We start from the raw sequence: 24,609 nt of genomic DNA, 5'->3' as shown, positions 1-24,609 counted from the left end.
TTCCCTTTTTTTGGGGGGTGATACTGGGGAGTGAGCCCAGTAGACCTCTGAGCTACACTCCCAATCTTATTAATCTTATTTTATTTTTTATTTTGAAACAGGGCCTCACTAAGTTGCTGAGGCTGGCCTTAAACCTGTGAGCCTCCTATCTCAGCCTTCCAAGTACTGGGATTACAGGCATGAGTCACCAAGCCTAGCTACCTGTATTCCTTCTAATCAGCAAACTAGTATTCAGAATCCTTTGTGTTTTATTATCTGTCTACTCAGATTTATTTTACATATACCTATTCTTTTTTTTTTGCAGGTCTGGGGATGGAGCCCGGGACATTCGACCTATGAGCTGCACCCCTACCCTATTAAGGCCGTCCTACATGTGTGACATTTGTTAGGAGTATTCTACATACTTGACATTTTCCCCCTCTAGCTTTATTCTAATAGTAATAACGGAAATTACTCGAACTCCATCATTTTATAAGGTTTAATTCACTGAGTACATGCTTATCTTATAAATATCAGAAGGAGAAACCTGGTATGGTGGTGGCACATGCCTGTAATGCTGTTACTTGGGAGGCTGAAATAGGTTGGAGGACAGCCTCAGCAACTTAGCAAGGCTCCCAGCAACCTAATAAGATCCTGTTTCAGAATAAAAAAGATAAGACCCTGTTTCAAAATAATAAAAACAATCCTGTTTCAAAATAAATAAATAAATAAGATCCTGTTTCAAAATAAAAAAAAATAAAAAAGGAGCCGGGCTGGTGGCTAAGTTGGGAGGATCGTGGTTTGAGGACAGCCTCAGCTTAGTGAGGCCCTCTGCAACTCAGGGAGACCCTGTTTCAAAATAAAGAATAGCCGGGCATGGTGGCGTACGCTTGTAATCCCAGCAATCGGGAGGCTGAGACTGGAGGATCGCGGTTCGCAGACAACCTCAGCTACTTAGTGGGGCCCTCTGCAACTCAGTGAGAGCCTGTTTCAAAATAAAGAATAAAAAATAGGGCAGGGGGTGTAGCTCGGAGGCTGAATGCCCCTGGATTCCATCCCCAGACCCGCAAAAAATAAAAATAAAAATAAAAATAAATAAATAAATAAAAGATCTGGGGGTGTAGCTCAGAGGTAGAATGCCCCTGGGTTCCACCCCCAGTACTGCAAAAAAAAGGGGGGAGGAGCCAGGGGGTAACTCAGAGGTAGAACACGCCGATGTTCAATCTCCAGTACCATTAAAAAAAAAAAAAAAGAGGGAGATGTAAAAATGGGCGACCAGTGCGACAGTAGCTGAAGAGTATTGCAGACAATGTTCATCTGAATGTCCCCGAAACGCTCAAACACTGGGGGACAACCCACCTTCTAGACCCACGAGTTACTGAGCTTTAAAAACAACCACAGCTAGCCGGGCGTGGTGGCGCAGGCTTGTAATCCCAGCATTCGGGAGGCTGAGACCGGAGGATCGCAGTTCGCGGCCAGCCTCAGCTACTTAGCGAGGCCCTCCGCAACTCAGTGAGACCCTGTTTCAAAATAAAGAATAAAACATAGGGCAGGGGGTGTAGCTCGGAGGTAGAATGCCCCTGGGTTCCATCCCCAGACCTGCTAAAACAAAACAAAATAAAACATAAAAACAAAAACAAACCAACCACAGCAAAAATATTCGAGCTGCTTTGGACTTGATACTCTGTAGCTGAAAATATACCTGTGCGTTGTAAGGTCTCTGGGTCTCTGTTCCCACCCAGACATCGGGAGTGGGGTCAACAGAGCGGCTGGGGGAGACGCCACCATTATTCTGGTTCATACAATTAGTAAAAAGGATACAGGTTTCAATGTTGGCCCCAACGATATAGCCAGTTACGTCAAAGTTGATTCGAATAAACTTGCCCTGAAAATAAAAAGAGAAAACTGAAAATAAACCAGGACATAGAAGATCTGAGCACTGTAATAAAATAATAAGACAATAGGCCCTGCCAAGTATCCAAGAACTGGCTTTAAAAAATAGTCTTACACATGGCCTCAAATAAAGTCACAGTAAGTGTTAAAAAAGCGATACATTACCTTCCCAGACTATAACATATTAAAACTAGACATTGTAACAGAGAAAAAGTAATGAAATTTATCATTTACAACTTTAAAAATCTTTTACAAATAATGTGATGGGATGTTAATAGCTTTAAAGGGACACTCTATCCAGCCTTACACCAAGAGACTTGAAAATGCAAATATAAATGATTTTTTTTTTTTTTTTTTTTTTTTTTTTGCGGTTCTGGGGCTGAAACCCAGGGGCATTTGACCTCTAAACTTCACCCCCTGCCTTATTTTTTATTCCTTATTTTGAAACAGGGTCTCACTGAGTTGCAAGGAGTCTCACTAAGTAGCTGAGGCTGGCCGCGAACCGCGATCCTCCGGTCTCAGCCTCCCGAATGCTGGGATTACAAGCCTGCGCCACCACGCCCGGCTTTATAAATGATTTCTTAGGAAAACAAATCCATTCAAGAAAAGAAAACTTGAAGAGACCACGATCATAAAAAGTAACAAGTAACTTCCTTAAAGGTGCCGGCTTGTTTTGATGAAAGTTGTATAAACCAATAAATATCTGACTCCCTTTTCTATATCGCTGTCTAAGGGAAGAGAAGATAGTGCTCATTTCATAATTCATTTTATTTTATAAAATTATCAATACCGAGTACACAAGCTGACGAAGATAAACCAAAAAGGGAAACGAAGCTATATCTTACTCATAAACTTAACCAAAAACTTAATTTTGTAAATTAACGCTTTACAAAATGAAGAAATATAAACACAATAAGAAATGATTTATTAAACCGGGTATGGTGATGCATGCTATAATCCCAGTACTTGGGAGGCTGAGACAGGAGGATTATAGCTTCGCAGCCAGCCTCGGCAATTTACTGAGGCCCTCAACAATTTAGTGAGACCTTGTTTTCAAATAAAAAAATAAAATAGGGCTGGAGATGTAGCTCAGAGGTAGAAACCCCCTGGGTTCAATCCTCAGTACCAAAAAAAGAAAAAAAAATTTTTATTTTAGGACTGTTATAATAAAGGGCCCACACTAGGAAACATACTACCTCAATAGTCAAGGATTGAGAGGGCTGCCTTGGGAGATTGACAGGCCTATTCTAAAAGTTTGGGGGGGGATGGAGAAGGCTTAAAATAGTCAGCAAGTTGAGAAAGAGGACCAGAGCTGGAAGACTCCCACGACTTGATTTCTATTTACCAGCACAATGTGGTATAAGGACAGAGATACAGATTAATAGAACAGAACGGAGTCCAGAAACAGACCCACATAGAAGGTTCAACAAAGGTTCCAAGGTTATTTAACAGGAAGAGGACAGGCTTTTCAATAAGCAGTGCTTGAAATATATGCAAAAATAAAACAAAAGAACCTAGACACTTCTATGTAAAAATAGTAACTTGAAGTAGATCGTACATCCAAGCTCATAGGCTAAAACTATAAAAGTTCTTAAAGAGGAGAAAAATCTTCATGACCTTAAGTTAGACAAGGATTTCTTAGAATATAAGGGCACGAACCATAACATTTAAAAAAAACAACTGATAAGCTAGTTTCATTCGAATTTAAAATTTCTATTCTTCAAAAGACACCGTGAAGAAAATGAAAAGAAAAGCCAGAGTCTGGGAGAGAATATTTGCAAAACACATAATCACGCTGTCACAAGACTCCCTGAAAGAACACAGAAGGACTCTTACAACTCAAAAGATGACCCAATAAAAAGTTGACAGTTTTGAAATTTTATTATATATATATATATATATACATACACACACACAAACTGGGACTTCCCTGAGAAGTGAAATCGGTGTCCATTAGCAACACCTACAATATCTCCAGCCTAGAAACTTATTATCACCAAATCTAATGATGTACTGCAACTTGGGAGGCTGAGGCAGGAGGATCCCGAGTTGGAGGTCAGACCGGGAAACTTATGAGACCTTATCTCAATAAAATAAAATAAAATAAAATAAAAATAAAAAGAATAAAGGCTGGAGGTAGGGCACCCATAGGATCCCCGGTACGGCAACAAAACTTGATGTATTGTCTTTCATTCGAGTGGAGGTCAGGATACAAACTGCCATAAGGCTTTGGACTATCAGTAGAGTATTTAGTACTTTCTTCTATAGCAAGCTTGTTATTAAAGGGCCACATGATAAAAGAGACTGTGCTTGTTTTATGGTTGGGGTGAAGGGGTTTAACATTTTGTGTGGATTTTCCTATGAGAGAAAAAAATGTTCCCTCCTTTGGAAACAGGCTCCTGTGACGTCATATAAATTACTTTTAGCTGGGCAGGGGGCACATCTCTAATCCCAGTACTTGGGAGGCTGAGACCGGAGAAACAGGAGGATCGCAGGTTCGAGGACGGCATCAGCAAGTACTGAGCCTCTCATCAGCCTAGTGAGACCCTGTTTCCAAATAAGAAATAAAACAAGGCTGGAGGTGTTGAAGGTAGAATGCCTCTGGGTTCAATCCCTAGTACCCCCCAAAATACTTTTAAGCAAATAACCACCTTATACAAATAATGTCGTTCTGGCATCGAGAAATGCTGGTGAGTTACCCCCAAACTTAAGGAGACCGCGCAGCTGAGCTCGCTCGCACCTAGAGGACCTGTGTGGGCACTGCAGGAGCCCAGAGGGGTAGAAGCCAGAAGCATTCTACCTAGAAGCTACATTCCCAGCCTTTTTTTTTTTTTTTTTTTTTTTTGTGGTACTGGGGTTCCTGAAAACCCTTCTATCTCAGGGCTACACTCCCAGACCTATTTTATATATATATATATATATATATATATATATATATATATATATTTTTTTTTTTTTTTTTTTTTTTTTTTTAAATTTGGAAACAGGGTCTCTTAAGCCAGCGAGGCTGGTTTTGAACCTGCGCGATCCTCCTGTCTCCACCTCCCAAGCATAAGAGATTACAAGCGTGCGCCACCACACCCGGCACTCCCAGACCTTTTTATTTTATTTTATTTTATTTTATTTTATTTTATTTTATTTTATTTTATGTGGTACCGGGGTTCCTGGAAACCCTACTACCTCCAAGCTACACTCCCAGACCTATTTTATTTTTGGAAACAGGGTCTCTTAAGCCAGCGCGGCTGGCTTCGAACCTGCGCGATCCTCCTGTCTCCGCCTCCCAAGCGCGGGGATGACAAGCGTGCGCCACCACGCCCGGCACTCCCAGACCTTTTTATTTATTTATTTATTTTAAATAAGGTCTCACTAAGTTGCTGAGGTTGGTCTCCAATCTGTGACCTCTTGTCTCTGCCTCCCAAGTACTGGAATTACAGGCATGTGCCACTATTCCTGGTTTGATTTCAACTTTTTTTTGGTGTGTGTGTGTGGTACTGGGGATGGAACCCACGGGCATTCTTCCTCCGAGCTATATCCCCAGCCCTATTTTTTATTCTTTATTTTGAAACAGGGTCTCACTGAGTTGCAGAGGGCCTCACTAAGTAGCTGAGGCTGTCCACGAACTGCGATCCTCCGGTCTCAGCCTCCCGAATGCTGGGATTACAAGCATGTGCCACCGCGCCCGGCTCCAGCCCTACTTTTTATTCTTTATTTTAAAACAGGGTCTCACTAAATTACAGAGGGCCTAAGTAGCTGAGGCTGGCTGCGAACCTGTAATCCTCCTGTCTCAGCCTCCCAAGTACTGGGACTACAAGTGTGTGTCACAATGCCTGGCTTATTCTACTTTTAAAATAAATGGTTTGCCGGGCGTGGTGGCGTACGCTTGTCATCCCCGCGCTTGGGAGGCGGAGACAGGAGGATGGCGCAGGTTCGAAGCCAGCCGCGCGCGCTGGCTTAGGAGACCCTGTTTCCAAATACAAATGTAAAAATAGGTCTGGGTGTGTAGCCCGGAGGTAGAAGGGCTTCCAGGAACCCCAGTACCACTAAAAAAATAAAAAAATAAGTAAATAAATGGTTAACCTGGACAACCGTTGGTGGGAGGGGGGAAGGGAAAACTGGGGCGAGGGGGAGAGGGCACCAAATATAGTTTAAATGTATACTATTTATGTTCAATAAAAAAACTGTTAAAAGAAAAAAATACATTTTGTCTTTGGAAGATAAAATTTTTTTTGTCTCTGCAAGACAAAATAAATATATTTCGTTCTTTGGAAGATGTCTAAGAAAGAATAAAGTTAACAAACTGATGGTCTATATGAAGAGTTGGAACTGCTTAAAAAAGAAACTCCCAAACTAAAATTGGATTCTGATGTTTGAGGGATAAAATTCTTTGTAAATTTCGAACAGCCGTATCGCCCATACCATACCTCATTGAGTTAATTAAGAACTGCTATTTTAAGAGACAGTAGTCGAAAGACCATGTTGTTACTCCACAGCTAAGGAACATACACTAACAGAACGCTCTCTCCCACTTCTCATTTTAACACTGCAGAAAGGTTAATCGAAGTCAGATGGGTCCACCGAATTCTCAGTTGATCACACAGTTCACTTACAAAATTCATTATAAGCAGTAATACAAACTTACCGCTTTCACCAACATGTCTGCTGAACTTTTGTACTGAGTCAGCCTCAGAATATGCCGCTTAAGTTTCCAACTCCTTAACACTATATCCTATGCCTTTTTCTTTGCCTCCTTAGATAAACTGGAAGTTAAAAAGTCTTTTTTATTATTTATTTTATTTATTTATTTTGTGTGTGTGTGTGTGTGTGTGTGTGTGTGTGTGTGTGTGTGTGTTACTGGGTATTGAAACCAGGGGTGTTCTACCTCTGAGTTATACCCCCAGCCCTATTTTATTTTTTATTTTGAAATAGGGCCTTGCTAAATCGCTAAGGCTGGCTGTGATCCTCCTGTCTCAGCCTGCCAAGTACTGGGATTACAGGCATGTACCACCATGCCCAGCTGGAAGTTTTTTTTTTTTTTTTTTTTTTTTTGGTGGTATGGGGATTCCTGAAAGCCCTTCTACCTCCGGGCTACACTCCCAGACCTAATTTATACATTTTTATTTAGAAACAGGGTCTCTTAAACCAGCGTGGCTGGCTTCGAACCTGCGCGATCCCCCTGTCTCCGCCTCCCAAGTGCGGGGATGACAAGCGTGCACTGCCACGCCCGGCTAAAGCAGCTTTTCTGACACCTCAGCTGGTGTTTATCTCCTTTGCGAACTCCCTCTTTTTTTTTTTTTTTTTTGGTGGTACTGGGGTTCCTGGAAGCCCTTCTACCTCCGGGCTACACTCCCAGACCTATTTTATATTTTTGAAACAGGGTCTCATATGCCAGTGCAGCTGGCTACGAACCTGCGCGATCCTCCTGTCTCGCCTCCCAAGCGCAGGGATTACAAGCGTGCGCCACCACGCCCGGCAGGTTTTTTTTTCTTTTTTTTTTTTAATGTGTGGCACTGGGGATGGAACCCAGGCGCATTCTTCTCCAGGCTATACCCCCAGACCTATTTTACATTTTATTTGGAAACAGAGTTTCACTAAGTTGCTGAGAGCCTCACTAAGTAGCTGAGGTTGGCTTTAATCACGTGATCCTCCTGCCTCAGCCTCCCAAGTACTGGGATTACAAGCATGCACCACCATGCCTGGCTTGAAAGTTCAAATTTTTTTTTCTTTTTTTTTTTCTTTCTTTTTTCTTTTTTTTTTGGTGGTACTGGGGTTCCTGGAAGCCCTTCTACCTCGGGGCTACACTCCCAGACCTATTTTTACATTTTCATTTTGGAAACAGGGTCTCCTAAGCCAGCGCGCGCGGCTGGCTTCGAACCTGCGCTATCCTCCTGTCTCCGCCTCCCAAGCGTGGGGATTACAAGTGTGCGCCACCACGCCCGGCAAAAGTTCAAATTTTTAACAAACAAAATTCTTTACTTGGGCGATAAGACAAAGTTATTCCTCAGTAACTTCGAATTCTAACAACTTTGAAATACTACCCATTTTATATTTGGTAAATTTATTTTCTCCTTATTGTCTGGGAGATTATTACATAGGAAAGGGCCTTAGAGCCAGAGGAGAAATGGAAAAAAAAAAAAATAATAAAGGGTTTGGCCTCAGAATAGGCGACCTATGAAGCAATGTTCCAAAATAATGTAGACATGCGGTCACCTACTTGGAAAGCCTCCAGTGTGCAGGACTCTGATTTCCTCATCAGCTCGCTAGACAGACTTCCTTTGCACAACAGGGCCCATCGCTGCTCTAGCCGTGACAGAAAGCGCCCAGAGAGATCTCTGGCCGACATAAAAAGCAGGCGAAGAGCCATGAAATTAGGGCGACCGCGGTAAAGGGTCGGGGCTGCAGGAGCAGACTCCCCAAGGAAACTGACGTCCCTGAAAACAGACCTGGGGTAAGCAATCCCTCTTCACCATGAGCCAAAGCTTTAGAATTCAGCCGGGCGTGGTGGCGCACCCTTGTAATCCCAGCATTCGGGAGGCTGAGACAGGAGGATCGCGGTTCGCGGACAGCCTCAGCTACTTAGTGAGGCCCCTTGCAACTCACTGAGACCCTGTTTCAAAATAAAGAATAAAAAATAGGGCAGGGGGAGCCGGGCGTGGTGGCGCACGCTTGTAATCCCAGCATTCGGGAGGCTGAGACCTGGAGGATCGCCGTTCATGGACAGCCTCAGCTACTTACTGAGGCCCTCTGCAACTCAGTGAGACCCGGTTTCAAAATAAAGAATAAAAAGTAGGGCAGGGGGTGTAGCTCGGAGGTCAAATGCCCCTGGGTTCCATCCCCAGACCCGAAAAAAAAAAAAAAAATAGGGCAGGGGGTGTAGCTCGGAAGTCGAATGCCCCTGAGTTCCAGTCCCAGACCCACAAATAAATAAATAAATGGTGCAAAGAACAACTTGGGTATTTGACATTCTGGTACTACAGAGAAAGTAAAATTCTCTTAATTAGTTTCAGACATTTCCTTCATTCTGAATTGCTATCAATTTCCGGGGGTGGTTACAGTGTACCGGTAGCAACTATCAGGATGGATGCTTTATTGTAATGTAATGTAATAGAGGCCATGCAGGTTGCTTTCGGGTTTTGAAAATAGTTTTCCCTGTCCTAATTTGCTGTCTAAACTGATACATGCTCTATAATTTACTTTAGATCACTTCCCACAGGCAGGGTATTATGTGTGAGTGGTAATGCAGTTTAATCTCCATTCTGGAGACAGTCATTTGCCCTTAACAGAAGCCCTGTCCCAGCATTTAATCCAAAGGCCAGATGGCTACTTAAATGTTTCAGCTATCGTAATCTCCAAACCACACCAGAAGCTTTGTTATTAGGGAAATGAGTTTTCTCGTGCACTGACTGGCCTTGTTACTTAATATAATGGCTATCAGAAATTGCCCGAGTTAACATGAGTGGTATCAAGAGATGCAGATCAGCCGGGCGTGGTGGCGCACACTTGTAATCCCCGCATTCGGGAGGCTGAGACAGGGATCCGGGTTCTCAGACCGCCTCAGCTACTTAGTGAGGCCCTCCGCAACTCAGTGAGACCCGGTTTCAAAATAAAGAATGAGAGCCGGGCGTGGCGGCGCACGCTTGTAATCCCCGCGCTTGGGAGGCTGAGACAGGAGGATCGCGCAGGTTCGAAGCCAGCCTCAGCTACTTAGTGAGGCTCTCAGCAATTTAGTGAGACCCTGTTTCCAAATAAAATAGAAAATAGGACTGGGAGTATAGCCCGGAGGTAGAAAGCCTCTGGATTCCACCCCTAGTAACACCAAAAAAATAAATAAATAAAATAAAATCGGGCTGGAGATGTAGCTCAGAGGTAATATGCCCCTGGGTTCAATCTTCAGTACTGCAAAACAAACAAACAAACAAAAATAAATAAAATAAAATCGGGCTTGACATGTGGCTCAGAGATAAAATGTCCTGAGTTCAATCTTCAGCACAACAACAACAACAAAAATAAAGCGTGTGTGAGAGAGAGAAATTATAGAAATATACAGACCCCCTTGACTCTGGCAAGACCCCGGCACTGAGACCCGGCCGGTCCAGGAGGCTGTGCGGGAGCTCCGTGGGCCGGCTCTCTCCTGTTCTGCAGGGTGCTGGCTGGCTGTCCCCATGACATTCTGTCTCTGATTCTGCTGCACGCGCCTCAGCAGATGTCTAAGGGATGCTCCGGGCAGAGTACTCGGAGCAGGGCAGTATCTGCAGTACTCAACAGTTTTCAGTGCACACTTACTAATAAATAATGTAAAAGGTGCAAAGCTGTAGCTTGCCTTCATTATAATCTGGGAGTCAAATCGGGAGAAGATGCCTCCTGCCTTGACCTCGCTCTAGGTCCTGGAGCCCGGATCACCTATCAAAAGGCACATACTAGCCGGGCGTGGTGGCGCACGCTTGTAATCCCCGCGCTTGGGAGGCTGAGACAGGAGGATCACAAGGGTTCGAAGCCAGCCTCAGCTACTTAGTGAGGCTCTCAGCAACGCAGTGAGACCCTGTTTCCAAATAAAAAATAGAAAATAGGTCTGGGAGTATAGCCCGGAGGTAGAAAGCCTCGGGGTTCCACCCCCAGTACCACTAAAAAAAAAAAAAAAAAGGCACATACTAAAGCTGGAAATTGTCAAACCAACAGACATGGGTTCAAGAAAAATAAATAAACAAATAGATAGGTTGGTAGGTAGGTAGGTAGGTAGGAAGGAAGGGAGGGAGGGAGGGAGGGAGGGATTCCTATTAGAACTTTCTGAAGGGGGATTATCTGCTGATCCAAACAAGCGTTTGGAAACTGAAGTCCCTGTTCTCAGACTTTCATTATGAGAGACATCTGACGTGAATCTCCTCCATCTGGAAGGCATCACACTTCTCATAAACAGAGGGCGGGACGAACTGCGAACGATTATTTTCATACGGGTACCGTTCTCCCGAAGAATCCCCCATAACGCAAACCACATTGTCAGCATCTTTGAGGGGAAAGATACGCTTCAGGAAATGAGTTGTCTGTAGCAGATCAAAGAAATGGAACCCCAAGGCTTCTAGAGCCGGTGAAGTTTATGGTTTCAAGCGTCTTTGGAACCTCACTGTACGCGACTCACTCTGAACATGGCATTACTTTTCAGTATGAGTCCAGGCCTGACCCCAGAAGTGCGGCAGGCACACGCTCAGAGGGCCCAGCTCCGGGGGGTGGGGGTGGCACTGTCACCAAAGACCTGTTAAAGTTAATGTCGGGGCCCAGCGCTTGCCCAGCACGTGAGAGGCACTGGGTTCAATCCCTAGTACCACAATTAAAAAAAGAAAAAAATGCCCGGCATGGTAGCACACACTTGTAATTCCCGCACTTGGGAGGTGGAGACAGGAGGATCACACAGGTTCGAAGCCAGCAAGGCTGGCTTAAGAGACCCTGTTTCCAAATAAAAATATAAAATACGTCTGGGAGTGTAGCCTGGAGGTAGAAGGGTTCCATCCCCAGTACCATCAAAAAAAAAAAAGAGAGAGTTCGGCATGGTGGCGCACACTTGTAATCCCAGCGTTTGGGAGGCTCAGACAGGAAGGTCCTGGTTCACGGGCAGCCTCAGCTACTTAGTGAGGCCCTTTGCAACTCAGTGAGACCCTGTTTCAAAATAAAAAATAAAAAAAATAGGGCTGGGGATGTAGCTCAGAGGTAGAATACCCCTGGGTTCCATCCCCAGTACTGCAAAAAAGAAAAGAAGAAAAAACCAAAAAAACAAATATTTAAGCCAGGCATGGTGGCGCACACCTATAATTCCAGTACTTGGAAGGCTGCGAAAGGAGGATCGCAGATTTGAGGACAGCCTCAGCAAGTAGTGAGACTCTCATCAACCCAGCAAGACCCTGTTTCCAAATAAGAAATAAAATCAGGCTACGGGGGTATAGCTCGAAGGTAGAATGCCTCTGGGTTCAATCCCCAGTACCACAGAAAATTGAATAAAATAAAATGGTTAAAACCAGAATGAAGGCCATCCCTATAAAACCAGGAGCTTCAATTTGTCCCCTGATACAGTCTCCAGGCCCAGAAGAACCCCTGGTGCTCACCAGGCAACCACATCTTAACTGAATGAACCCCAGGAACACCCCGCACCTGTGGCACGCCACTGCATGTCTGAGGCGCAGTGCTAGGACGAGGGACGCCGGGGAGAACGAGGTAGACATATGAGGGACCAGGACCGCGCCAAGGAAGCTGCTGACTGTAATAAGTGTTATTCAGACATACACCGCGATAGGGATTTCATTCATTCATTCAATTTAGTGGTGCTGGAGAATGAACCCAGGTGTATTTTACCTCTGAGCTACATTCTCAGCCCCCCCCCCCACCTTGGGCAGTACTGGGGATAGAACCCAGGGGCATTCTACCTCTGAACTACACGCCCTCAGCCCTATTTTTTAGTCTTTTTATTTTTGTTTTTATTTTATTCTATTTATTTATTTATTTAGTGTGTCTGGGGATGGAACCAAGAGTCATTTGACCTCTGAGCTACACCCCCCAGCCCTATTTCTTATTCTTTATTTTGAAACAGGGTCTCACTAAGTAGCTGAGGCTGTCTGTAAACTGCAATCCTCCGGTCTCAGCCTCCCGAATGCAGGGATTACAAGCGTGCGCCACCATGCCCAGCTCAGTCTCTTTATTTTTTGAAACAGGGTCTCACTGAGTTGCAGAGGGCCTCACTAAGTAGCTGAGGCTGTCCTCGAACCGCGATCGTCCTGTCTCTGCCTCCCGAATGCTGGGATTACAAGCGTGCACCGCCACACCCAGCTCCCCAGCCCCCCCCTTTTTTTTTAATTCTGTACAGGGTCTCACTAGGTTGTTGAGGGTTTCACTAAGTTCCTGAGGCTGGTCTCGAATCCTCGATCCTCCTGCCTTAGCCTCCCAAGCACCTGGACCACAGGTATGCACCACCATGCCCAGCTGCAGATAAGAGTTTTAGACCAGGCAGTTCTGAGGGAGAGGGAAATGCGGACTGATGAAGAATCACGTTCTAGAACCAACTGGACTCGCGGCCAGACTGGACGTGGGCCACGAGGCAAAGGCTGGCTCAAGGATGATTCCGAGGATTTTGTCTTCCTACGTTTTTTCTACCATTCTCACTTTGCTTTAAGCTCAAGCAACTGGGTGATATGATATGTCACTTATTGACAGGTGACATAAAGAAACAAATTTTGAAAAAAAAATTTCCCATTTAGCATACGTCAAATTTGAGAAATCAGCTAGACGTCCACATGGAAATCTCTCTCAGTTAAGCAGCCTAGTTCTCTGGCAAAGAAGAGATGCTTAGCAATTCACTGAATTGGACAACAAATCAAAATTACACACCATTTAATTTAAAAAATGAGTCAACAGTGGGTACTGTCAAACCCCTTGAGAATGCATGTTAACAACACTCCGAGAGAAATCCTAAAAGGATATTTTAACTGAAAAATCTCCAGGCGGTACAGCTAATTACTTAATCATTTTATGCAATTACTAAAATCAACTACTTGTTTTAAAGCATATCGTGGAGTTAATGCCTTATGATAACAGAAAGCTACTAAATGATTTCTTTAAACATACTATACATATCAAGAAAAGTCAACTTTCTAAGAATAAAAAAGCCCAAGCCTAGTGTGGTGGCGCATGCCTGTAATCCCATTACTTGGGAGGCTGAGACAAGAGGTTGATCCACAGATTCAAGGCCAGCCTCGGCAACTTAGACATTCTTACAAATAAAGGCTGGCGCATAGTTCAGAGGCAGAATGCCCCTGTGTTCAATCCTTAGTACAATAATAATAATAATAATAGCCGGGCGTGGTGGCGCACACTTATAATCCCCGTGCTTGGGAGGCTGAGACAGGAAGATCGCGCAGGTTTGAAGCCAGCCTCAACTACTTAGTGAGGCTCTCGGCAACTTAGTGAGACCCTGTTTCCAAATAAAATATTAAAAAATAGGTCTGGGAGTATAGCCCGGAGGTAGAAAAGCCCCTGGGTTCCGCCCCCAGTACCACCAATAAATAAATAAATAAATAAATAAATAAATAAATAAAATAACAAGTCTAAAGTCAACTATTTGAAAGCAGTGCCTTTGTTTTTCGGTGGAATTAATAGGTACACCTGAGAACACCGCCTTAATCGAAAATCTTTTTCTTGAAAAAAAAAAAAAAGAAAACAAAAACCGAAGATGGCTTTTATTTTTTTTTATTTTTTTATTTTTGGTGGTACTGGGGTTCCTGGAAGCCCTTCTACCTCCGGGCTACACTCCCAGACCTATTTTATATATTTTTTGAAACAGGGTCTCTTACGCCAGCGCGGCTGGCTTCGAACCTGCGCGATCCTCCTGTCTCCGCCTCCCAAGTGTGGGGATGACAAGCGTGCGCCACCACGCCCGGCGGAAGATGGCTTTTAATACTTGCTTTATCTGCAGCACATTTGAAGGTTGTTATACAGTAATGCAGGCGTGTTAGAAGGGTGGCGGCAAGGCCGAAATGAGGCTAGTTGAGAATTTACATCAAATGGCTGATAGAAAACAGCCTCAAAGTCTTCCTGCCAGCAGAATATAAAACAGGTTCTCACCAGGGTTACTTACACAAACCTTTGGAACAGGACGCACAAATTACAAGCACGACGAAAAATCCTATTTCTTTGCGAGTACACGGCGGAGGGCCTTACCTCAGCTTGGGCTATAATCTGAAGGAACAATCTAGATAGAAGAGGTTCCACAACCTAACTGACACTTAGGCTGGTAACTCTGCCATGGGAACCGTCCTGTGCCCTGCAGGACGGGAAGCAGCCCTGGCCTCCGCCCCAGACAACAGCCCCACAGCTCAACAGCAAAATGTCTTAAGATATGTCCAGTCCCCACCCCAGAGCCTCCAGTTAAGACCCTTCTAGAGTCAACACCAATTACAGATAAAGGCCCCTCCCCTGTCACACCTCGAGAGCCCCGGGGATTGGCGGTGGCCTGGGTCATCCCCACCTGTGGCAATCACACCCTTGCAGTCCCCTCCCATGCAGGGTCAAGAGCTGGTCCGTGTAACCCACAGAAAACAACGGAGGGGCGAGTCTGGAGTGGTGGCGCATACGTGTAATTCCAGTACTTGGGAGCTTGAGACGGGAGTGTAAGATAGCAGGTTCATAGTAAGGCCAGCCTCAGCAACCTAATGAAACTGTTTCAAAATGAAAAGTAAAAAAGGGCTGGGGTGTAGCTTAGAGAGAAAATGCCCCTCGTTTCAATTCCTGGTACCACCCACAAAATAAATAAATATATATATATATATATAAAAAGTGTTGTAGGTGTAGTTCAGAGGTGGAATGCCCCAGGGGGTGGGGGGTGGGGGTCAATCCCAAGAAAGAAGAAAGAAAATAGCGGTGTGGCTTCTATCTTGCCCTCTTGACTCGCTGGCTCTGGGAAGCCAGCTGCCGCATCCTGAGGACACTCAGGCAGCCCCGCGGAGAGCCACGCCTGCAGCCAACAGTCCTGGAGAACTGGGGCCTCTTGCCGAAGCTTCATGAGGAACGGAAGAGGATCCTTCGCCTCAGTCAGGATCACATGGCCGCAGCTCTAGCCAATAACATCATGAGGAAGAAATGACAGACCCCAAGCCAGAACCCAGCTAACTGCTGCTGCACTTCTGACACGAGAAAACGGAAATGCGTGTTTTAAGCCACTAGAGGTTTGAGAGTCATTTGTTACGCAGCAATAGATAACTAATACAAAACTATACTCTGTATCTGCCCCCCCCCCATACAAAAGTAGATAAATCCTTACCATTTAGTAACAAAATCACTATTTAGCAAGGGACACAGATGCGACTTTGTAGCAATTTGTCTTTTTCGGGCAACAATGAGACAGCTGGGCACAAAACTTTTCCCCCTGAATTTAGAGTGTGGTTTGGGGGTGAAAAATCAGAATAGATGGGTAACTTGATTTATGTGGTTAAAATAAAGGATTTTCCATAAAGAAGCCCTTGAAAATCTTCTCAAAGACCCACATACCAGAGCGAGGAGCTCACTGTGTCTCCTGTCCCGTGATACAGCCACTAAACACAGGGCTTCTTGGCGAGAAGAATTTAAGATTCAGTTGTGGCTCGGACTCAACAGGGATGGTCCGGGGGGGGGGGGGGGGAGAAGCTGTCAGAGCAGTCATTTCCTCAATCTTTTATAAACCCAAAGTCACAGGCGTGCCTCTTGCTGGCACAGGCTGCTCTTTACCCCACTTGGTACATCCAAGGCTAAAAGAATTACTAAATAAATGCACTGGGGCTAAATCAATCTTCAAATATTATCTTACTAGAAACAAAGGCTATTCCAAGCAAACAGATCCCTCTCTCTTCTGGTGGTACTGGGGGTGGAACCCAGAGGCTTTCAACCTCTGGGCTATACTCCCAGACCTTTTTTTTTTTTTAATATTTTATTTGGAAACAGGGTCTCCCTAAGTTGCTGAGAGCTTCACTAAGTAGCTGAGGCTGGCTTCGAACCTGTGCGATCCTCCTGTCTCAGCCTCCCAAGCGCGGGGATTGCAAGCGTGCGCCACCATGCCCGGCTGGATCCCTCTCTCTTCTCTAACCTGGGAAATCCTCTTATCCTTCGCTACCTTGGTATGATGGGCTGAGCAGTGTCCCCCAGGAATCACATGATATGACGGACCCACAGTATCTCAGCGTGTGACTGCATTTGGGGAGAAAGTCTTTAAAGAGGTCATTAAGAAGCTGGGCCAGGTGCGGTGGCACATGCTTGCAATTCTAGTACTTGGGAGGCTGAGACAGGAGGATCATAGGTTCAAGGACAGACTCAGTAAGTATTGAGACTCTCATCAACCTAGTGAGACCCTGTTTCAAAATAAAAAAGTAAAACAGGCTGGAAGGGTAGCTCAGAGGTAGAATGCCTCTGAGCTCAATCCCCAGCACGCGCGCGCACACACACACACACACACAGTCAGCCGTGGTGGTACAACCTTATAATCCTAGTACCTGGGAGGCTTGCACAGGAGGATTGCAGGTTCAAGACCAGCCTCAGCACCTTAGTGAGACCTTGTTTCAAAGTTAAAAAAAAATAAAATAGGGCAGGGGGTGTGGCTCAGTGCTACAGTACCCCTGGGTTCAGTACCCAGTACCAAACACACACACACACACACACACACACACACACACACACACACACAGATAATTGAGTTAAAATAAGGTCATTAGGAAGGGCCCTACCAATAAACTGGAGTCCTTTTAGGAAGAGATCGGGACACAGACACACAAAGGAAGGACCCCCTGAAGACACAGGAAGGTGACCATCAACTATGAGGTAGAAAGGGGCCTCAGAAGGAACCAACCCTGCGGCCGCCACCTTGACCGCAGCCTTCTAGTCTCTAGAATCACGGGGAAATACACCTATCGTCTGACCCACACAGCCAGGGGTCCTTCATTACGGCAGCTCTAGAAACTAAAACAGAAAGTTTTCTGGCTACTTTTGTGATTACCAGGTCCCCTGCAATGGCCTAGGTTCCTTCCATGAGCCACAGAAGCACACCATCAGAAAATTAACACGCAATCCGTGATTGTACATGCCTGGTTTTAAACAGTATGTCACTGTTTGGGGGGATCTGATGCTAGATCCCCCCAAATTTCCACCAAGGAATCACTGAAGTTCCAGTCTTTTTAATCCTGGCCTTCTAGACCTTTTATCAATACTTAACAGGAAGAAAAAAAAATGGTCGAATCAATTTAAACAACTTCAGTAGAAATAAGTTAACACTGAATTCCTGTGGGTAATGAGATAATATCCTAAGGCAAAAAGTTAGTCAGCTGGGCGCACGCTTGTAATCCCAGCACTTAGGAGGAGACAGGAGGATCGCAGGTTTGAGGACAGCACCAACAGCTTAGTGAGGTCCTCCTCAACTTAGTGAGACCCTGTTTCAAAATAAAGAACAAGAATAGGGCTGGGAATGTAGTCCAAAGATAAAATGCCCTGGTTCCATCCCCAGTACTGCAAAAAAGAAAAATGAAAAAAAAAAAAAACAAACTTATAGTTGCAAGCAGGAGGGGGACAGAAAAACTGTCAAGGAATTAAAACAGTTGAAGAGAGCCGGGCGTGGTGGCGCACACTTGTAATCCCCGCGCTTGGGAGGCTGAGACAGGAGGATCGCACAGGTTCCGAGCCAGCCTCAGCTATTTAGTGAGGCTCTCAGCAACTTAGTGAGACCCTGTTTCCAAATAAAGTATAAAATAGGTCTGGGAGTAGAGCCCGGAGGTAGAAAGCCTCTGGGTTCCACCTCCAGTACCACCAAAAATAAATAAATAAAACAGTCGAAGAGCTAAGAAAAAATATCCATGTTAAGTATTAAACGTGACAAATTCTTCTGAAGTCGACATCCCGTGCAAAGAGCAAGATATGAAAGGGACAATTACTACATCTAATACCAGCTTTGTCTGCTGAACACTCACTGTGCCTATTGCTCTGTTAGCCCACAACACGTCCATCATTTCATCCCCCCACCAACCCCATAACAGGTGTTACCGCAGAAGAAGTAAGTTCAGAGAGCTTATATAATTGTCTACGTAATGAAACACGGGGCTACAGACCGCTACATAAAATGATTAAAATTACTTCCGCATTACTCGGATTTCCTTTTTTCGGTGTTAACTACTACATCTAATATGTATCATGTAAGTGATGTTACTACCTCTATTTGACTCTTCCTAAAATACAGGAAGAAAGTCAGTTCGTTTGGGTAAACACATTAGATATTGAACTACAATCTGAGGAATCAAAAATTTCTGGTGTTTTCACACTTACAAAACGAGATGAGTTATCGTTTTTCACAGTCTTGGCGTTTCCAAATGACTCCAGAATCGGGTTTGCTTGCAAAAGCTGTCGTTCAAGTTCCCCCTAAAAGACATCACACGTACACACACGTACACACACATAAATAAAAACATAGGCGTGTTAATCTCATGTCTTTACTTCTGTCTTTGGGGAAAAGATAGAAAAAAAGAAAAACCCCATGAGAAAGGCCCCTCTTCTTAGTTTCGCGCCGTCTGCCATCCTGGCTCCTCGTTCCTGGTTAGGACGACGGGCTCTGCCAAAGGCAAAAATTAGCATCCAGAAAGTGATCGCAGGAGAAGAAACTGTCACACTGACCAGAGAATTGTGAAAACACAGCAAGCCAACGGGGGCCCACGAGATAAAATTTAACACCCTGCGAACAAGAACATACCCCTAACACTTAAACTTGACGCTTCCTTTTTTTTTTTTTTTTTTGCGGGTCTGAGGATGGAACCCAGGGAATTCGACCTCCGAGCCACACCCCCTGCCCTATTTTTTATTCTTTATTTTGAAACCGGGTCTCACTGAGTTGCGGAGGGCCTCGCTAAGTAGCTGAGGCTGCCCGCGAACCGCGATCCTCCTGTCTCAGCCTCCCGGATGCTGGGATCACAAGCGTGTGCCACCACGCCCGGCTACACTTGCTTTTTTTTTTTTTTTTTTAATTCTGCCTTGTTCACAACATTTAAGGTGGCCAGTGATTACCACTGTATTGGAAGAAAACTTTCCGTTTTCCCAAGGGCTTTCATGTGGAATCTCAACGTGTTCACGGGGCAATGTTCTTGCTCCCAATTTTCAGGAAGGCAAAGATGGAAAGACATTTACTTCTTGGCTTTAAAAGGTTAAGAATTGATGGGCGTAGTGGCGCAGCTTGTAATCCCTGAGGTGGGAGGCGGAGACAGGAGGATCCTGCAGGTTGGAAACCAGCAAGACCCTGTTTCCAAAAATAAAAAAGTATAAAATGGGTCTGGGAGTGTAGCCCGGAGGTAGAAGGGCTTCCAGGAACCCCAGTACCCCCCAAAAAAAAATCAGCTAAAAGGTTAAGAAGAGTGCACCTAGTATAGTGTATGCTTTAGTCAGTATCTTTATTTTGGTGGTGGGGGTGGAAACCAGAGGCTTTCTACCCAGACCTTTTTTTTTACAATTTTATTTGGAAACAGGGTCTCCTAAGCCAGCACATGCAGTTGGCTTCGAACCTGCGCGATCCTCCTGTCTCAGCCTCCCAAGCGCGCAGGGATTACAAGCGTGCGCCACCACGCCCGGCTTAGTCAGTATTTTTATTCATATATCAACTAAGCCATATAAAACAGATTTTACAAAGCAAAGGGCGTGTGATCAGCAAGCGCTGCCATCCCGAGCCACCGCTGCAGCTCCGGGAGGAAACGCTGCTACTGAGGGCCGAGGGGAACACTGCAGGGTGATGTGGTGTTTCTGGAATGTATTTTCAGAATTATCTTTTATGACCTCAATAAATCTGTTTTTTCTTTCCCCCAAACACAAATCTCACTCCTCTATATTTTCGAGTGCCCACAGTATTCTAGACCTAAAGAAAATAAACAGAAACCACTAGCAAATGTGATTCTGTAAGCAAAATATATGGTCTCTAAAGGGCCTCGTGGCAGATTTTTAACCGAGTGGCCGTGTGTCTTGTGACACAGTGTGCCACTGCTGAATCTCTACACAGGAACAAGTCTAGGCCACGCTCACACCAGGGAGATCAAGTAGGTCTCAGAGGGTCAGCCCCCAGCCCTGGTCTGGGCTGTCGGGCAGTGGAAAGGCCAGGGCGGGGTTCCTGGGGTACTCACCGGATGGAGGCGGGCTGCTGGTACTCTGTCTGCCCCGCCCCCCAGACCTGGGAGTGTACCCCAGAGGTAGAAGGCCCCTGGGTTCCATCCCAGTACCGCCACCTCAAAAAAAAAAAAAAAAAAAAAAAAAAGAGAATGTCTGAAGCTGGGTATGGTGGCACACACTTGTAATCCCAGCATTTGGGAGGCTGAGACAGGAGGATCGTGGTTCGCGGACAGCCTCAGCTACTTAGTGTAGCCCTTTGCAACTTAGTGAGACCCTGTTTCAAAATAAAAATATAAAAATAGGCCTGGGAGCATAGCCCGGAGGTCGAAGGGTTGCCAGGAACCCCAGTACCACCCAAATAAATAAATAAATAGAATAAAAAAATAGGGCTGGGGGGGATTAGCTCAAAGGCAGAATGCCCCTGGGTGGTTTCATCTCCAGTAATGCAAACAACAACAAAAAATGTCTGGGGCTTGTCTACTGTGCATTAGGCCCTGGGTTCAATTCCCCAGCACAGCATTAAAAAAAAAAAAAAAAAAAAAAACAACAACAACAACAAACCACAACCTCCCAGGTATGGTAGTGCATGTCTAGAATCCCAGAGACTGAGGCAGGAGGGTCATAAGTTCAAGGCCAGCCTGGGCAACTTAGCAAGACCCTGCCTTGAAAAACACAGCACCCAAAATATCTTCCTGCTTGCGGCCAGCGGTCACTTCTGGCAGTGTGCCTATTATTAAAACCTCACAAAGCCGTGGTCTCCAAGTTGAACATCAGTTGTTTGAGCCTCTAGAAGGACTATCCCGTTTTTATTGTCTAATTCAAGTTGTGGGAGCAGAATATAGAAACTGCCAGAAAAGCCCGGATATTCTGATAAGTGGGCGGTGACCTCTACTGTAGACTGAGGTTTTAGGATACTGATTCCTTAAAATTGCATGTCATCCTGCAAATCATAATGAAAAGAAGTTGGCAATCTATCTTTACAGCGTTCCCCTAAGTTGGAAGTAAAGCATATCCAACTTTAATATTCCTTAGACATGGCTACCTGGATTCTTTGGGTCAAACTTTTTTATTGATTCTTTCTCTACCCAGCAGCCCAAGTGGCCATCCACAGAGGAAAAGATAAATCGAATGTGACGTATTTAATAAAATGGAATATTATGAGGTGATATAAAGGAGGATAGTGCTTTTGTGTGCTATACAATGTGAATGGACCTTGAAAATACAAAGCTAAGTGAAAGCACAGCCAGAAAAGGGCACCTATTACGTGATCCACTCGTGTGATGGACGCAGAATAGGCAAATCCACAGAGAGAAAGTATATGTGTTGCTGAGGGTTGGGGAAAATAGGAGGCGAGCTCAGGTGCGCAGTTTCTTATGGGTATGAAAACATTCTAAGGTTGCTTGTGATGGTAAGGGAATTGTGTAACTCAGAATATACTAAAGATGGCAAACTGTACACTCAGATGGGTTAAATGTAAGACATGTGAGTTATATCTCAATAAAACCATTTCAAAGCACATGGGCAAATAAACAAGTAAATCAAAGACTACCAAAATCAGGAGCCCAGAAATTTCTTCCCCTTTGCTTTTTATAATTCCTATTATTGCTTAGCGATAAAATGTTGGAGATGGATACAAATGGCTAAGTTACCTGAGCAAGTCTGGCCCATGAAGTTCAATGTAAAGTCACAGACCAGTGGGAACAGTGACCTTGCACGGTGCAGCTGGCTCTGGGGGCTCTGCGTCCACCGGCTCAGCCAAGTATTCTTGTCATTATCCCCCAAGTAATATAATGTAAAACAACTATTTACATCGCATTTACCTTGTATTAGGTACAAGTAATCTAGAGGTGACTTAAAGCACAGAGAGGATGTCCAGAGGCTATACACAAACACTGTATCATTTTCTAGAAGGGGCTTGAGCATCCGAGGATTCGGGTATCTGAGGAAGGTAGGGAGGAGGATCCTGGAATCCATCCCCTTTGAATACCAAGGAGAACTCTACTGACTTTTCATATTGTGACTATTACTTTAAGGCTTGTCAAGGTCAAAATGGTTTGAGCGAGTCACAGAGGGGGGCACCCAGCGGGAGAAGGTGTCCTGATAGGACACTCGGTGACCCTCCCTGCCCTGCCGCTGGGTACCGCGTACTCCTCATCTGGCCTGGAGAAGAAAAGTTAGTCGAGAACCAGTATTCTTATGATAAGGTTTTCTAAGCACATCACGTTGGCGACTACTTGACCAGGCTATGGCACTGGAGCTGGGGAAGGCAGCCTCGGGGTTCTGTGCGCAGCGAAGGCATGCGGGACCATGCACAGCAGCGGCCGCCTTCTTTGGGAGCGCTTGCTGACCAAGGATTGCCAGGGCCCACGGTGAAATCTAGGGGAGGCATGCCGCGCACATGGAACAGGGCTCCCTGGGGGTCGAGGTGACATCCAAACACCGTGTTGGCAAGGACGGCTTCTGCGCCTGCGGAGGATGGGCAGAGCCCGCGTCTGGACGCCATTTAGCACTGTCCGTTAGCACCAAGGACGGGCTCAAAAGGTCACGTGGCGCGTACAACTGGCAAAGAAACCTTTAAAGGTCCCCGAGGATCATTTCATTAACGCTTCCAATTTGTGCCCCTGGCCTGGACCGCAGTTAAAGGAGCAGCCTGGGCCTCTGCAGGTTCAGCACAGCTTTGCCATCTGGTGTTTATTGCTTTTCTTTTGGTGCTAGGGCTGGGGATGGGACCCCGGGGAGGGGGGAGGGGGCTCTGCCTCTGAACTACACCCCCAGCTCTTTTTCTTTTGAGACAGGTTCTCACTGAGTTCCTGAGGGCCTCTCTAAGTTACCAAGGCTGGCCTCAAGCCTATGATGCTCCTGACTCAGCCTCCCAAGAACTGGGATTACAGGTGTGCGCCACCATGCCTCGCTTGCCGATGTCCTGAGAATTTTAAGTACGTTCTTTGAAGTATATATGATTGTTTCTTTATATCCACCAATTATTCCCATAATTATTCCCATAATTATTTGTTGGTTTTTTTTTTTTTTTTTTTTTTTTTTTTTTTTTTTGGTGGTACTGGGGGTGGAACGCAGAGGCTTTCTCTACCTCTGGGCTATACTCCCAGACCTATTTTTATACTTTATTTGGAAACAGGGTCTCACTGAGTTGCTGAGAGCCTCACTCAGTAGCTGGGGCTGGCTTCGAACCCGTGCGATCCTCCTGTCTCAGCCTCCCAAGCGCTGGGATTACAAGCGTGCGCCACCACGCCTGGCTACCGTTTCTTGTTTTATATTAGCTTTCTGCCATTGTGGGTCCGGAAGACAGAGAAACCAAAACGGTTCCAATGCTAGGGAAAGGATTACGTCCAAGGCCAGATGCCCCACTCTATCCAAGGAATCTGGCGTGGTTCTGCCCTCCCCGTCCTCCCAGGAAAAAAGAAAGGAGGTCCTGCTCGGGTTCATGTTCAATGTTAAGCTCTGTGGCATTGAAGAGGCAGGCATCTGATAACAGGAAGAATAACATTCCTCCACTAACTGCCCAGCACACACACACAAAATCTATTTGTCTATTAAATAGAATAAGGTCTTCAGGCTGGCTGTGGTGGTTCACGCTTGTAATCCCAGCATCTGGGAAGCTGAGACAGGAGGATCGCGGTTCGCGGACAGCCTCAGCTACTTAGTGAGGCCCTTTGCAACTCAGTGAGACCCTGTTTCAAAATAAAGAATAAAAAATAGGGCTGGGGGTGGAGCTAGGAGGTAGAATGCCGTGGGATCCATCCCCAGTACTGGAAAAAAAAAAGAATAAGGCGTTCAGGTTAAAACACATACAGGCATAAATTATACAATGCCACAGAACTTTTAGCAGATTAGAAATGTGTTAGCCTGAATGGTGTGACTATATTAAAGTCACAGACCCAAATTCAAAATTTAGCGCCCGGCACAGAGCTGGCTTTCCATGTGTTTCAGAAGTATGAAGGTAATTCCACCCATATCTCCTAGATGAAACCGTAAATTGACAGGCTTCGTAAACATGCAGTTCAATGTCACGATAAAAAGGCAAATCAATGTTATAATTTATCTAGGAAACAAAAATAAAGCAAAAAATGGCGTGCAGGCTTCTCATGAAAG

At 45.2% G+C, this 24,609-nt stretch overlaps 1 protein-coding gene across 4 annotated transcripts in view; it reads right to left on the bottom strand.

Annotated features, from left to right (window-relative positions):
* The window catches only part of MYH10 (myosin heavy chain 10), a gene marked incomplete at both ends in the record, with an annotated part of 167,806 nt that overhangs the window by 78,254 nt on the left and 64,943 nt on the right, over positions 1 to 24,609 (bottom strand). For all 4 annotated transcript variants that reach the window (XM_080714203.1, XM_080714206.1, XM_080714204.1 and 1 more), the window contains 2 exons: positions 1,801 to 1,864; positions 18,682 to 18,774. In XM_080714203.1, the coding sequence (XP_080570329.1) occupies positions 1,801 to 1,864; positions 18,682 to 18,774 (157 nt within the window). The remainder of the gene's footprint in view (positions 1 to 1,800; positions 1,865 to 18,681; positions 18,775 to 24,609) is intronic.

The sequence above is a fragment of the Muscardinus avellanarius genome (assembly GCF_963383645.1).
Source record: "Muscardinus avellanarius genome assembly, chromosome: 16".
NCBI classification, from domain to species: domain Eukaryota; kingdom Metazoa; phylum Chordata; class Mammalia; order Rodentia; family Gliridae; genus Muscardinus; species Muscardinus avellanarius.
Note: the sequence above shows the minus strand (reverse complement) of the source record. Positions and strands in the feature narration are given on the sequence as shown.